Below are 16247 nucleotides of genomic sequence, written 5' to 3' on the forward strand. Positions count from 1 at the left end.
TTTTTAAACTAACACTAAATTTCAGGGTTTGTTTGTTTGCTTGTTTGTTTCTGGTTCTGGGGGATCCAAGCCAGAGTCTTGTGCATCTAAGACAAATATTCTGCCACTGATACCCCCATCCTTCAACACGAGATTTATGATGAGGTAAATAAAATACCATGATTAAAATAGAAACATAAAGTAAAGACGCTTTCTATATTTTTCTCTTTGCTTCTTTGGAGAAATGCTGTGAACCAATTCAAAGATTCTGTATAGACACCGCTCATATACCTTATTTATGCTTCCAAGGTTTTATTTTGCTTTGTTTTATGATTATTTTAATCTTGGTGAATTCAGAAATTTGGATAATTGAGTTTCTACTAAAAGCATTTTCTTAAAAACGTTATTTCTCTTTTCCATTTAGCTTTTGCTTATAAGGATGGGGAGGGAATCCAAATAGTCAACAAAAATTTATTCCGTATTTAATTATGTGTTCATATAAATTTGTTCTCTTCTCTCTCTCTCTCTCTCTCTCTCTCTCTCTCTCTCTCTCTCCTGTGAAGATTGAAGGGCAAAAATGAATCCTTTTAAATGTGAACCTAATGTTTCCTGTGCTTTTGGATTCATTCCAATATATGCCCAGCACCTGCCTGGTGTGTTCAACACTTTGATTTCTTTACCATTCTTCTCAAAGAAAATGTCCTCCTTGGAAAAGTGGGGAGTTTTTAATGCCCCAAACGCTTCAATCCACGCTCACTCTTTGCGTCCGTGGGCATATCCTTGATTCCCAGACTCTGGAGAGACTTTCTATTGGATCCAACTTCAGATAGACTTTGGCCCTCAAGTCTGAGATCCAAAGACTGCCTATCTGGGTCCCGGCCGCCCGCCCTTTGGAAGACAGCACGTAGAATCTGCCCCAGACACGACAGCAGTGTCAGCATCGTAGCGCCTCATTGCTGTGCTCTCATCGCGGCCTCCGCAGCACAGATTTGAGCCTCCTCTCCCCGCCGGTTTCCGGAGGCCCAGCCCTCCGCCATGGCCTGGAAAGGCTCCCAAATTCCTCGGTCTGGATGCCCCAGGAAGCCTGTGCTCCCAGGTCAGGAGCCACAGCCACACTGTGGGTTTGGTCTGCGGCGCTGGGTGGAAAAGCCGCGGTTGCAACGACACGGCTTGGCCTGGGACTCGAAAGCAAGAGCTCGCCCTGCTGCGGGGCTGTGGTGCGCTCTGCCGCGGCCCGAGGAACCAAGTCTGGCGTCTGGCGGGTGGGGAAGCGCAGACAGGGTTAGTGGAGCAGGATGGAGTGACTTGATGGCCCCTCCGAACTCAGGCTCGTGGCCTCATGTTTCCAGGGTGAAGGCCGAGGAAGGGAGAAACAGCGCCCCGGGAGTGGCGCGCGTTCTCCGCCAGTCCCCAGCTCCATTTTCTCCTTGCGTTTAGGGGCGAGTGTCGGGCCACCAGTTTCTTTGGGTTGGGGTGGAAAAGATCTGCCCGGCCTCAGCCCCTAGGGATCCGTAGTCTCCAAATGCGGGATCGCGGCGTCCTTGAAGCAGCCCGCGGAGCTCTGCGGCGCCTGCTCGTAGTAGGCACTAGCCAGCTCCCTTCCTGTCCTTAGGCCCTGCTGTTTCTAGAAAAAGAGTGCACCCGTCTGTGCAGTCTGGGTGCGGCTTGGTGAACCAGAGAAGCCAGCGCGTGCGGCTCGGCAGCAGGCACTTTTGTCCCCTTCTCCAAGTGCCTCCCCAGTTTTATTGATCGAAGAGATGAGGGTACTGGTCGGTATCCGTCTCCCAGATTTACTCTCAAATCCAGTCTGTTGGGAGTAAAGGCCCACATAATTACACCACGCCCATAGGAGTTGCGCGGTGTTCAAAATGGGCGGGTACTCACTGCACAGTTACTGCTTTGGAGACTAGGAATCTTTTGATCTTTTGGCCCAGGCTTATCCTCGTTTTCTTTTTTTTTAAAGGGCCTTTGATTTCCCCCAGGAACTTAAGAGTTTGGTATTTAAAGAACAAATGGAGGTAGGCACAGTAAGTCTTGTGTACTTGTTGATACACCTTTTCTATGGATAATGAGACTTCTGAGACTTCCAAGGTAGGGTCTGCCTGTCAAGAGATAGTATTTCCAATCCTTCTCATTTAATTAAAAATAAAAAACCCCACTTCTCAAGAGACTCGTTGCTGGACTTCTGGTCCAACCAGATAGCACTTCAGTCAGAGTATTTTGATCTTCTGAATTAAATTTACCAGCATTTTCAGGAAAGAACGCTTGTTATATTGTATATATTGCTATTGCAGGTCACTATTCCATGAAACTCAAGGCAGTGATAGTTTTTATCGACCTCCAATTTTCTCAAACTGAATACTGCCTGTGCATATTTAATCAATAAGTATTAACGTTACCATTTACCTACAATCCTTACATTTCCTGGAGGCTCTAAATATTTTTTTTACATGTATGTAAAGAGGGAAGGATGGAGGAACAGGGAGGTAAAGGATATGAGTACATGCTAATGAACACTTATCTATAATACTGCTTAGAATCAATTTGCTTGTAAGTATCAAGTTTGCTTATCAAGTATCAAGTCTCCTTAATTTTAGGGTTATCATGGGCTGGAGGAAGGAATGGTCCACTTTTTTGATTCTTATTCCCCCTCCCCCCAATGCTAGAGTTTGAGTCCAGTGCCTTGCACGTGTATTCTACCATGGAGCTACACCTGCAGCCCTAATTCTTTTAAAAATAAAAAACAATATTTTGGTATATTTCTCTTTGGATATGTTTTTCTCTCCTACTCCCTTTTTTCTTCTTCCCACAGATTAGGTACAATTGTACATATCAAGTGTAATTAGCCACTATACTTGAAGTGCAAATGCATTTTGTTAACCTTTGATACCTTAGATCTCCTTGGATTAACTGGTATGTTTGGCTAATCGCACATTTCTCATTTTTCACTGGATTTCTAAGATAACAAAAACTGATTTAGACATTCAAATGAAGTTTCAATACTTGGAAAATGAGCTGCAAATATTAAAAATCATTAGCTGCAGGCTGGGAAATGTAGCTCAGCAGTGGGGGGAAAAAAAGTTTACCCCACCAGCAGTGGAAAAAAAACGTTTAGTTGCTTTTTCAGCTCTCAGTGATACTATTACATATTATACCCTTTCTCCTTTAAATGTACTTCCAGTGTCTACCACAGTAAACATTTGAAGATTCTTTTTTTTTAAGAAAAAATATATATATATCTTTATTTTGTTTATTTATTTTTATGTGGTACTGAGGATTGAACCTGGCGGCTCGCATGTGCTAGGCAAGTGCTCTATCGCTGAGCCCCAGCCCCAGCCCCTGAAGATTCTATCTTAATAATACTGATAATGTTTTTCATAAGGTTTAGTTGTGCCTGCTCTCCTTATATAATGCCACTTTTAAAACATGGCCATCACAGACACATTATAAAACACTCATCCTGGACAACACACTATGTAGAATACCAAAAAAAATCTCTTGAAAAGGACACTGCACTCAATAGGTATTTGTATTTCAGATGCTGGTACTAAAAAAAAAAAAAAAAAAAAAAAATCAGAACATAAGAGTGAAAAGACTAGGTACTCCATCAATATCATTTCTGAATTTCTGTATTCAGCTGTAAGAATGGCCTCTTGTTTGATGCTGATATTAACAAAACAGTAGTTTTGTTATGAACTTTAGGGTTAAACACTTGATTGATGGGGGTGCTGGGGACAGAAAACAGGAGCTCATACACACTAGGCAAGCATTACCACTGAGCTATAACTCCAGTCCATCTTCTATTCCTTTAATGTCAAGAATTTCATACCTTCAAGTTTGAATATGGTTCAGAATGCCATCACTATTTGTAGCACAAGGGAAGAAATGCTGCTATTTATAATAATTTTTGACAACCTTGTTCTTTTATTTTAGCATCAATTTTCTCTCCTCCATTATGATTTTAATGGAGTCCTTGTTGCTGCTTTTTTTTTTTTTCCTTGACCTACTTTCTTTTCAAGTGCTTTCATATATAGCCTGCTTTCAGTGTTGGTGATTTCTGTAGTGAGGAGTCTTAAATCACCGAGAAAGAGATTAGTTGGTTACTTAGTTTTAAAATGTTTCTGTGGTTTAAAAATCATCTGGTTACAACGTTCATAATTTTAGTCTTGTTTGAATTCTTTCAAAACTATGCTCTTCGTGAGTTTGCTCCGTTCTCCAGTATGAGGATTAAACCTCATTCTGCTCTGATCTGTTATTTTTCTTTGTTGCCGCCACAGCCATAGAGAATATTTTTCCAGGGGAGAGGTGTTCTTGGGGATGAAGAGGAGAGGCCAGTTGGACCAGAACTGTTACTCAGGCATTGGGTCTCTCCTCCCCTCCTCCCTCCTCCCAGCCTGTTGAGAAGTCAATTTTGACAGTTCCGAGTCCGGCTTTGACTCACGCTTGTGGTTCATGGGTGGGCTTTACGTTCTCCCGCTCCCCTTGCATCTGGCCTGCTTACAGGCCAACCGCAAATGCAGCTATTGCCCCAGGGTACCCAGAACTCTCCTCCAGTCGTCCTCTTGGAGGACTAGGGTATATGATCACAGCCGACTTCAGGGACTCGAAAAAGCCACGCCGGGACCCGGACACTGGAGAGGAAGCCCCTCCCCAGGCTTTTTCCCCTTCGCGGGGCCCACGTGACCAACAACAGGCCTCACCGGCCCGCCCCTTTTCGGCCGCTGCAGCCCACTTCCCGCTTGGGGTAAGTAAAACGCGGTTTTCGCACCGCCTCAACCCCGCCCTTCTCCTGTCCCCTAGCCTTCACCTCCCTCCGGCTTTCTCGCGCCACTCTCCCCGCCCCCCATGCTCCCCACCGGGCCCTTTGTACGTGCTCGGCGGCGTGCGAGCGCGCCCGGCACGTGACCCCGCCGAACGTGGCATTGTGTTATCACGTGACCCAGGTGCGTACGCGACGGAGCGGGGTGTGAAGATGGCGGACGAAGAGGCCGAGCAGGAGAGGTTGAGTTGCGGTGGAGGCGGCTGCGTCGCGGAACTGCAGCGCCTGGGCGAGCGGCTCCAGGAGCTGGAGCGACAGCTGCGGGAGAGCCGGGTACCGGCCGTAGAAGCGGCCACAGAGTACTGTCAGCAGCTGTGCCAGGTGAGGACGCCCGGGGGTCCCCTCCCCCTTTACCCAGCTAGAGGGAGAAGAGGGCGAGCAAGCGCCAGGCGGCCGAGTGGTGGTGGTCGCTGCCTTGGCATCGTCTGCGGCGCTGCCGCCGGGGCGAGAGCGGGGAGTACGAGGAAAGCGCCTTTGTGTGACTGCCGTTGTGGCGGTTGTTGTTGTCTGCACCTCCCGGCTGGGGGAAGGGAGTTGTGGTCTGGGCGGAAAATTCCCCCTCCTCTTCCCCTCCCCGAACTCGGGACTGCGCGGTCCCCACAGCTGAGATGTAGAGCGCGAGGCTTGGGAGAGTGTAAGAGGGGAATGGAGGCCAGCTCCTCTTCCTCTTCTCATTGTGCACTGGGGATTACGGTGCTCTGCGCCTCTGCTTCCCACTCCGACGGGCCTCCGCCCCCCCTGGTTTGAGTCCTTTGCTTTCGCCTGCTTTTATGCGTCCCGCCCCCGGCCCCGGCCCGGGCCGCGTCCAGGCTGTCGCGGGCCTTTGTTGTTCGAGTTTCGCCCAGCGACTGAAGGGGTCTTTGTTGATGTTCCGTGGGGGCAGTCCCTGCCGACCCCTTGTAGTTGCGCGAGGCGTTTGGAAAGGGGGTGGTGGCGGCAGACGTTGTCCGCTCCAGTCTTTGCTTGCTTGGTGCACTGCTTCCAAGATAAAGGTTGATCTCCTGGGTGGGGAAGAGTTGTCTCTGCACACCTTTCCCGGAGTCGGTAGTCCCTTTGGGGCAGCTGTTCCAGAGCCTCTCTTTTGCTTTCTCCTTTCGAGGAGTACGATACTCTCCCCTCTGCACCCCAACCCATCTCGCATTTCTTTGAATCTTTCCTATTGGCCTCTTGGTGAAGGGGCAGGCAGAAGACTGAGGTTCATGTGGATCTTTGCTTTGGTTAGTTTCAAATCTTTCCATTTTCTTGCCCAAGGACACTGCTTAACAGTGAATTCTTTCTAACCAGGATTTGGAATGTTAACGATACTGTTTGCTCATGACAGAATATGGAGAGTTTGAGTCTACATTTGTGCTTAGCACCAGCCCTCGTGTTACATTTGAAATTCCAAGGTGCTGCTTCTGACTATGGTGAAGATTTTGGTTCAGTTGTATAGTCGGGGAGGGAAAAGACAGTTTTTACAGGCTACATTTAGTTAACTTGAGAATATGTTCTTACGGAGAGTTTGTCTTGGGAATATTGAGCTTAAGTTCGAACAATGGTAGACCATTTTAGCATTTCAGAGTAGATTACATTTTTGCTTATTTTTAAACCTCCAAAATCTGAAATCTTCTTTCAGAAAAAGAAGATCAGGGATATTTGATCCTTACAAAAGAATCTCAATTGCAGTATGCATTTTATTTTCATGAATGATTTGATGGCCATTTGTTTTTGAAAAGGAACTTTGTGAGATCATGTGGTGGCTTGTTTAGAAGTATAAGCAATCAGAAAGTTCCCCACTTAAGGTAACAGGTCTTGAGTAGATATTCTGTCATTCCTTTGAATCCTCCCTTTTTTTGGCGGGGGTGAGTCGGGGGACTGGAAATTGAACTTTGGAGTGCTTTAGCACTGAACAACATCCCCAGTCCTTTTTCTATTTTTTATTTCTCCTAACTTGCTGAGGCTGGCCTTGAAATATTCTCCTGCCTCAGCCTCCTGAGTTGCCGGGATTCCTTTGAATCTTAGTTTTATAAAGAATCATTTCAAATTGCCAGTTTCTCTGTCTTGGAAGTACCCACTTAATCATCATCATCTTCTTCTTCTTCTTCTTTTTTAAGATTTTTTTGTTGTCAATGGACCTTTATTTATTTATATGCAATGCAGAGAATCAAACCCAGTCCCTCACACATGCTGGGCAAGCATTCTACCACTGAACCACAACCCCAGCTTCCCTCCACTTAATCTTATTTGGTCTTTAGATATGAAGATTTATTTTAAATATTTAAAAAAAAAAACTCAGTAAGATAGCTACAGTAGAAAGTATTTTGTAAGTAGGGTCACCTTTTTTTAAATATTTATTTATTTTTTTTAGTTGGACACAATACCTTTATCCCATTCATTTAATTTTATGGGATGCAGAGGATGGATTGAACCCCCAGGGCCCCAAGCATGCTAGTAATCAGTGCTGTACTGCTGAGCCACAACCCCAGGCGCCCCCCCCCACCACCACCACCTTTTTAACAAGTGAAAGTGTATGTGTTCCTAATACTTGAGTCAAGCTTTGCTTAAAAGTGTTTCCTCCTGATACTGTCCACTGATGATATTAAAGCTAGTTACTATACTCTTGACCAAAAGTATTTATAAATAGGATTAATAATTTAGGGAAAAGGGGATCTCATGCAGACTGCACTTTTTGAAGGTTTGTGACAAGATAAAATCATTGCCTTAAAAAAAATAAAAAAAAATCATTGCCTTAAAATTTTTTTTAATGAATGAGATTTTAAAAACCAGTGTGAACATGACTTCTGGTATTAATTTTGTTAAGTGATTAGTCTTACCACACATAAATTGTTTTTTATTGACTGGTGCTGACCAAAACAAAATAGTAATGAAATAAACCTCGAGTGTATTTCAGAAATTATAAAATATGCCATGCATGTCAATCCCACAATTATTTGGATACACTTAAATATGATTATTATTTTAATAGGGTCTTTGGCTTTGATTCCTTCTACAGCATTTGCTAGATTTAAAAAAATAGAACCTATTAATTTTAGTAATCCTGTAGAAGGGGAGGTAGCATGAAACATTGTGTCTTTAAAATTGTATCTTGATATCAAGTTGAGCAAAGCAATGGTTAACAATTATATAATTTATTGGAGCAATCTAAATATAGTATTTGAAATACTAGGAACTAAAAATTATGTCTTGGTTTCTAACCTTGAGATTATTATTAACATTTTTGTTTTTCCTGTGAAACTGGGATATTCACATGCTTCAAGAAGGCAAAAACTTTAGTCAGAATTAATGGGCTTCCAGAGTTAATATTCTATCATTGTTGATGCTCAGTGATTGTGTGATCCTCCCTGTTGCATTTATTTAAAAAGAAAAATGAATGAATTAAGAGCTGGAGATGTAGTTTAGCAGTAGAGCACTTGCCTAGTATGTGTGAGACCCACCCTGGGTTTGATCCCCAGCATTGCCAATAAAAATAATATTTTTAAAAATTTACACAAAATAATTGTAGATATATATGGGATATAGTATGCTTCTTCAGTACCTGTATATATTATTCACTGATCAAGGTAATTAGGATATCCATCACCTCAAGACATTCATTTCTTTGTGGTAAGACCATTCAAAAACCTCTCTTCTAGCTATTTTGAAATACACATTTTTGGTATCTGTGTTACCCTACCATGTGCCAGAGATCTTATTCCTTCTATCTAATTATCTCCTTTCATCCCTCTCCTTCTTCCCTTCCCTACTCTCTGATAACCAGAGCCTTTTTAGATTCCACATATGAGTGAGTGGTATTTGTCTTTCTGACAGGCTTGTGTCACTCAGTGTAATGTCCTCCAGGTGTTGCAAATAACAGACTCATCCTTTTTCACGACTGAAGAGTATTCCATTGTGTATATACCACAGGTCCTTTATCCATTCATCAATCAATGGATATTTAGATTCATTCTTTATCTTGGTTTATTGTGAGTAGTGCTACCCTAAACATGGAAGCATAGATTATCTCTTTGATACACCACTGCTTTCATTTCTTTTGTATATATACTCAGAGTGGGATTGCTAGATCATATGGTAGTTTTTGTTGTTGTTTTGTTTTGTTTTGTTTGGGTTTTTTTTAGTTGTCAATGGACCTTTATTTTTTTTTTATTTACTTATTTGTGGTGCTGAGGATGGAACCCAGTACCTTATACATTCCAGGCAAGTGCACTACCTGAGCCACAGCCTCAGCCCAGTAATTCTGTTTTTAACATTAGAATGACTTAGAATAAGAATACATGATAAGAATACAATGACTTAGAATAAGAATACATGAAATAGAATGACTTAGAATAAGAATACATGATATCCAGAATCAATTTCTTGCATTTCTTGTCTTTGTAATCACAGCCATTAACTGGGGTGAGGTGATATATTATTGTGGGTTTTTTTTTTTTTTTTTTTTTTTTCATGTTGGATATTCAACCCAAGGCCTTACCCATGCTAAGAACATGCTCTACCACTGAGCTATGCCTGGTCTCCTTATTGTTGTTTTGATTTGCATTTCCCTGATGATTAGCGAAGTTGCGCATTTTTTCATATACCTGTTGGTCATTTATATGTCTTCTGAGAAAATTCTATTACAGTCTTTTGTCTTTTTTTTTTTTTTTTTTTTTTTGCTATTCTATTACTTTTGTATTCTGAATATCAATCCCTTCCTTATCAGTTGTATAGTTAATACATATATTCTCCCTTTCAATAGGTTGTATCTTTACTATGTTTTTTCCTTGGCTGTGAATGAATTTTTTGGTTTGGTAATCCCAGATTAAAATCCCATTTGTTTAATTTTGCTTTTGTTTCCTGTGCTTTTGGGGTCATATCCTAAAAGTCCTTTGCCTGGTTCAGTGTAATGTAAGATTTCTCTTATGTTTTCTTCTACTAGGTTCATAGTTTCAGGTTTTACACTTAAGTCTTTAATCCATTTTGAGATGTTTTGTATGTAGTGAGAGACAAAGGACCAATTTACTTTTTCTCCATGTGGGCATCTGATTTTCCTAGTGTTATGTATTGAAGAAACGGTTCTTTCACCAGTGTGTGTTTTTGGCAACTTTGTTTTTGTTTTTTTTTTTTTACTCCACTAGGATGTAAATTAATAAGAGATCTATTTGCTATAGATGTGAATTACAAATGAATTTTTATTTTGGCAAAAGGTGAGCTAAAAAGTATAGTGCAGTAAAAATAGAATTTGCTTTTGATCCTTAGTTTGTGGATTTTCTGTCTTTTTGAATGATGTAGAATAGTATCAGAGTTCTTGGATTCTGAAAAATAGAATAGAAATGAAAGGCATAAGCTGTTTTTAAATTGTTAACAGAGTTTTTTTGCTCTTTATATTTAGAGTTGCTTCCTGGAAACAAGCCCCACTTTTGTTTATTTTAATGAACATTTGCTTAAAGCTAAAGAGAAGGTAAAACATGGGCCTATGAGAATACCTGTCACAAATTTTAAATTTCCTTTTATCTTTTAAACGTTTGCTTTTATATGGGTACCACAGGTAACTTTTATTAATTTTCTTAACACTGACTTAGAATAAGAATACATGATATCCAAAATTAATTTCTTGCATTTATTTGTTTACTATATTTACCAGTATTAAAAACTGGTTATAAAAATCTCCCGAACTATTGTATTATGCTGTGCCAATATTTACTCATTCAGCATTTTTGTTGAGTACCTGCTGTATATGGGCCAGGCATGATCATGGTCACTAGCTTCAAGGAGCTTACAGTCTCTGAAAGAAGATAGGACAGATAATTGTAGTAGAATGTGATTTGTGTCTTTTATCTCTGAGATGGGTATAGTACCGTTGAAATTTATTGATTTGAGAGTTTGAATAGAAATATTCCAATGGAAGAGTTGTTCTGAAAGGATTTTAAAATAATCACTCACTGAAAAAATTAAGCTTTGTAGTAGTTGAACCATGATTTGTCAGGGTATAGTGTTTCCTGACAGTATTATATTCTGGGCAGGATGACTGGTGGGTTTAACAGTGCCTGGGATCAAACCTGGACCTTTGGCATGTTAGGCAAGCATTCTGTGACTGAGCTATCCCCGCCCCTATCCTGACACCTGTTTTAAAGCATTGAACTGCAGTTGTGGAAATGTGTATCGTATATAAATATAAATAGTGTCATATATTTATAATTTTTTAGTTCATATAACTAGTGCTTCTCAATTGGACTTCCAATATTCTCTTCCATAGCATTTAGAAATATGCAGGTTCAGTTTTTTGGTTATTGCAGTGACTAGGGGTATGGTAACTGGCATATAGTGCTCTCAAGTGTGGATGCTAAATTTTTTGAAGTGACCACAACATTCCTTTCTCTTGGAAATTTATTTCTCTGCCTAAATATCCACAGTGCCCTTTTGAAAAATAATGAACAGAAAGAAAAAATATATATTCAGGAGATTATTTTTTCGTTATGCTTTTTTTGTGTTAGTATACCTATGCTCCAGAAATATCGATTTGGGAAGTACAGATAAATGATCTTCAGCCATATTTAAAAATAATTCATCCTGAGCATGAGAGGTCAAGAAACTTTATTTTTAAAGAAGAATCATGAGTAATTACTTAACTATTAAATCATTACTTTTAAGAAAGCATTTATATGCAGTGACCTAGGTTTATGTTACAGGAGATATAAGATACAGGAGACTCCACTAGGATGTAAATTAATAAGGTAAGATTTAAATATTACTTCACGATGACGGTTGAAGAGATGTCAAACAGCAGTGTATTGTTAACTAACATTCACTTTATTTTAAATTCGCTAGTTTTTAATTTTTTTTTTTTTTTTTTTTTTGAGAAAAGATCTTATTATATTGTCCATGCTGGTCTCAGACTCCTGAACTCAAGCCATCTTTCTACTTCAGCCTCCAGACCTCCAGTCTCCTTCCACAAAGGCAGTTTTTTATACATCTTTCCGGAAATATTTTGCTCTCTTTCTTTATTTTTACTATACTGGGAATTACCACTGAGCTACATCCCCAATTTCATCTTGTTTTTTTGTTTTATTTATTTATTTATTTATTTGCCATATCTTCAAGATCATCCAGTAGCTGCTCATGTAATTGTGTAGTTTTCTGTTCTACAGCTGCATAATAGTTGTGGTCTGTGGTTGTATCTGATTAGTTACTGGTGAATATTTAGGTGAATACACTAATTTATGTATAGTCATTTCAATAAAGATTTCAAAATAGGTAGTAAGCAATTCAGCCAAAGATAATAAGGGAAGATTTTACTGAGGAGGTAAGATATGTTTAATAACCTTTATTAAACATTGTTTTAGTGACTTATTAAATCAAAATTAAAATTGTGAGATACTATTTTAAATTATTTGAAAATTTCTTTGTTTCATCAGTTTGGTGCAAGCTGATTCTTTTATTTAGCTGTATGTTTTGCTTACGTTTAATTATAGAGACAAAGTATTTGAAACTGCTTAAGCATTTTCCTTAAGAAATTAAACTCTTCTTTTGACTATTAGAGGCTATCTTAAGTTAATTTGTAGGACACATCAAATCAGAAGAAAAAATGACTTGGTTGTTAATTAGTGATAATTACTTTAGGTATTGAGGGAGTAATAAGTCATTTAAACTTTAAAAGTTTAGCTAATACTCATGGGAAATAATTTTTTGAATGTTCATAATTAGTGTGATTGCATGTTGGAGATATTAAACTTCACTTTCCAGAATATGCTTATACCAATTTTAGCAAAAGAGAAAACTTTACCTGGCTTTACTTTCCTGCATTTTGATACTTTTTGCTTTTAAATAAAATTGAGGGAAAAGAAGATACATTCTGTAGTTGCCTTTCTTAATGTTATTCGTTCGTTTGTTCATTTAGTGGTGCTGAGAATCAGATTCAAGGCGTTATAGGCAAGCACTAGGCAAGCTAGGCAAGCACTCTGTCACTGAGAGAAATCCCCAGCCCCTCATAGCATTTATTTATAACTTCCAGAACAGGTTTTTTGAAAAAACAGTTTTGTTGTGTTTGTGCTGCTGGGCATTGAACCCAGAGCCTTCTTTGTGGTAGGCAAGTGTTCTACCATTGAGCTACACCCTCAATCCCAGTTATTGGTTTTTTTGAGATTCTGTCACACACTAGAGATTATTTTTCCCAACTCCCACAGGATAATCCTACTTATACAAAATGGAAACTTTGCTTTCATTCATGTGTTTGTTACATATGCCACAGATCTTTAAACTACTTATTTTTTTTTCTGTAGTGCCTCTGGATTCATTGTTTCCCTTTTGGCATTGAGAATTGTATGGTAAACCTCAGAATAAAAATGTTACTTTTCCTCCTTATCTTTACATTAAATAAAATTAGTTGTTTCAAAGTACATGTACTTACCCAAGAAGACTTGTTATTGTTCATCCAATTACATATTTTTTTTCTTAATTTATTTATAGCCACCTATTTAAAATCTTCTATGTGGAAATATTAAGGGTGCTATAGAAAATTATGGCACGGAAGTCTTTCCTCAAATACGACATTTTATCTTAAAGGGATTTGGATAACCACAGAAGGGGGAAGGATGAAAATAAAAGCTCAGAGAAATGGAACAACTATTCTGTAATAGTCAACTTTTTCACCTCTGTGATCAAAAGACCTGACAACAGGTTTAGAGGAGAAAGGGTTTATTAGGTGCTCACAGTTTCAGAGGTCTTGGTCCATAATCAAGCCCACTCTTTTACTCTGAGCCTGAGGTGATGCAGAACATCATATTGGAAAGGTGTGGAGAAGGACAGCAGCTCTGGACGTGACACCAGGAACCAGAGATTCCCCTAACAAGGAGCAAAACACCCCAAATGCAGGCCTCCAGTGACCCACCACCTCCAGTCACATCCTATCTGCCTATAGTTAACATGCAGTTAATCTCTATCAGTGGATTAATGCACTGATTAGGTTAAGGCTCTTAGAACCAAATCATTTCACCTCTCAATTTTCTTGCATTGTCGCATGCATGAGCTTTTGTTGGGGGATGCCTCATATCTGAACCATAACATATTCAAACTTATATTTGGAGGAAAACCTGGATAGAAAGAAAAGCAACCATTTGTATTTTTGGTTTTTTTTTTTTTTAGAAAGTTAGGTTTTTGTTTTTTTTTTTTTTTTTTTTAGTTTTTCGGTGGACACAACATCTTTTTTTTTTTGTATGTGGTGCTGAGGATCGAACCCCGGGGCCGCACGCATGCCAGGCAAGCGCACTACCGCTTGAGCCACATCCCCAGCTCCACCATTTGTATTTTTGATTACAGGGGTTTGGATCTCCTGTGTAGTTCTGAAGTCCAGTGGCATGTTGTCTGGAGCAAAATGGTCCCAGATACCCTCACTCTGGTGTCTGGTTATAAGGAGGGTTGGTCTAGGGACCTCAGTTGAACTGCCTTATGTCTCCATGCTTATCCTTATCTTATATTAAGGTAACCTAGGTTTCTGTTAACATGGTAACAGGAAGAGAGTGACCCCTATTTCACTAGTGCTTTATTTTGCAAGCTATTTATGTTTGCTAATGTTCTGTTAGCTACTCTAAGTTGCACAGTTAGCCTTCTTTGTGGAGAGGGGAATACACAGTATTATGGGTACTAGAAGATGTGATTCTTTGAGGAACATTTCTATAACAATCTACCACATATTTTATTTCCCTTTGTGCCCCACTGCAATTCCTGCCACTTTTATAGGTCAAATTTAAATTTTTCCTCTTGATAATACTGCCTCTGCTTGCTTTCTTGTCATCTTTTGTAATAAAAGCACATTAGACTACTCCTTTTGTCTTAGGTTGGCCTTCTAATTTCAATCTCTTATAAGAAAGTTGTCCTGTCCCATCACTGTGGCTCTGAAAATTTTTTAGAATGACCTCTTTATTTACCATAGTTCTTTATCTTAATATTAAACCTAGTCTGAATTTGGCAATTTGTATTTTTTCCTTCCCTGTACTTTCTAATAATAGCATCCTAGTTGTTCTGATCTTAAGTCTTCTTTTTTCCCCCATGAACTTACCTCTTTTAGTTTGTGAAAGTCCACAAACTCCTCCTTTTGTCTTTCTGCCTCCGGCAATTCATTACTTGTAACAATGTTTGTCTTAATTTCAGTTTGTAGGAACTCCCAGAGAATGGGGTAGATCTCTGAGTTACAAATTTTAATTGTACTCAAAAAAGTAAGTTTTCTCACTTTACTTAATTGCCACATTGAAACAAAATTATTATAAAACAATACTATGTATATAATGCATTGTTTTCATTTAATTAAAAAAAAGTTCCTTTTGGTTTTGTGATCCATTAATAGATCATAACCAGTAGCTTGAAAAATAGTTTTAGGGGCTCTTAGGGTTTTAGTTTGGTAGTAGCACAAAGCCAGACCATCCGTAAATTTAAGGTGGCCTTTTGACAAGAACATGCTTATACTTAATTCAGCATCAACATTAAATACAATTTCAGATTTTTTATAGATGAGTGCTGAGTGCAGGAATCCATCATGTCCATAGAACCTAATTGGAGAAATTAGGTTCTATGGACATAAGGTTCTATGAAACATAAGATAAAATCTGAATTTAAGCATCTACCAATGTTCTCACAATGTTTACTTTTTTCAGCCTCTGTTAATTTTCATTGTTCTTTACAGAAATTTTCTATTTCATCTAAATTGGTCTGTTCCTGACAAGTGTATCTGTTTATTACTGTTACAAAGTGGAAAGCCAAATGGATTTGAGTTTGCATATGAGCCTCCAGTAGGATCTGGGAAAGATATTTAGAGAAGTCATGCTTTCTTTGTCTGGAAAAAAAAATAAGGGTAAATAGATGATACTACTTACCCCATATGGGGTAGTTATGAAGTACCTATCACATTGTCTGGCACAAGACATAAGCAAGTAGTTCTTGAGACATTCTCCTTAATATGTGTACCTTAAAGCTCAACATGATCACATGTACATTTTTCTAAATATAGGCAAAAATGTTTATGTTGAGATATAACTCAGTGATGCACTGGTAGCAGTAGGCTCTGAGCTCACTCCCTAGCACCAAACAAACCTAAAGCTTATATTCTAACTACTGCTTCTTTAGTAATTAAGAACCCTAGAATATGAAGTTGAATATGTTGACTAGATTAGTCAGATTTAGTGTAATTCAGTATTATGACCTATTTGTAAAATATTTTTTAGAAGATGACCTGATATTGTAAATGCTGCTTAAGGAGAAATTATTTTGAACACCAAGACTTTTTTGAAGATTTACATATCTCTTTCTATACATCTATCTTTGGTGGTACTGGGATCATGCAGAGCCTATGGTGCATGGTAGTGAGTGCTCTTGCACTGAGTTTTACCCCTAGCCTGAGGTTTTGCCTATATTGGATGCAGATATTTGTGGTGTGGCATTATTTTTTTCCCCTCAAAAGTCATCTTTTATAGATTTTGTTTGA

General features: G+C 39.2%; 1 protein-coding gene across 3 annotated transcripts in view; it reads left to right on the forward strand.

The window, feature by feature from the left end:
- Nucleotides 1–524: 524 nt before the first annotated feature.
- The window catches only part of ZNF292 (zinc finger protein 292), an 85169-nt gene continuing 69446 nt past the window's right edge, over nucleotides 525–16247 (forward strand). Inside the window, exons 1-3 of one of the 3 annotated variants that reach the window (XM_081296567.1) lie at nucleotides 525–1075; nucleotides 1943–4723; nucleotides 4923–5119. In XM_081296567.1, coding sequence (XP_081152693.1) covers nucleotides 4952–5119 — 168 coding nt within the window. In that variant the 5' untranslated portion in view covers nucleotides 525–1075; nucleotides 1943–4723; nucleotides 4923–4951. Of the gene's footprint in view, nucleotides 4724–4922; nucleotides 5120–16247 lie in introns of those variants that run through there. The other 2 variants (XM_081296566.1, XM_081296568.1) reach the window with 2 other exon arrangements.

Source organism: Spermophilus citellus (genome assembly GCF_964194105.1).
Source record: "Spermophilus citellus genome assembly, chromosome: 5".
Taxonomy (NCBI): domain Eukaryota; kingdom Metazoa; phylum Chordata; class Mammalia; order Rodentia; family Sciuridae; genus Spermophilus; species Spermophilus citellus.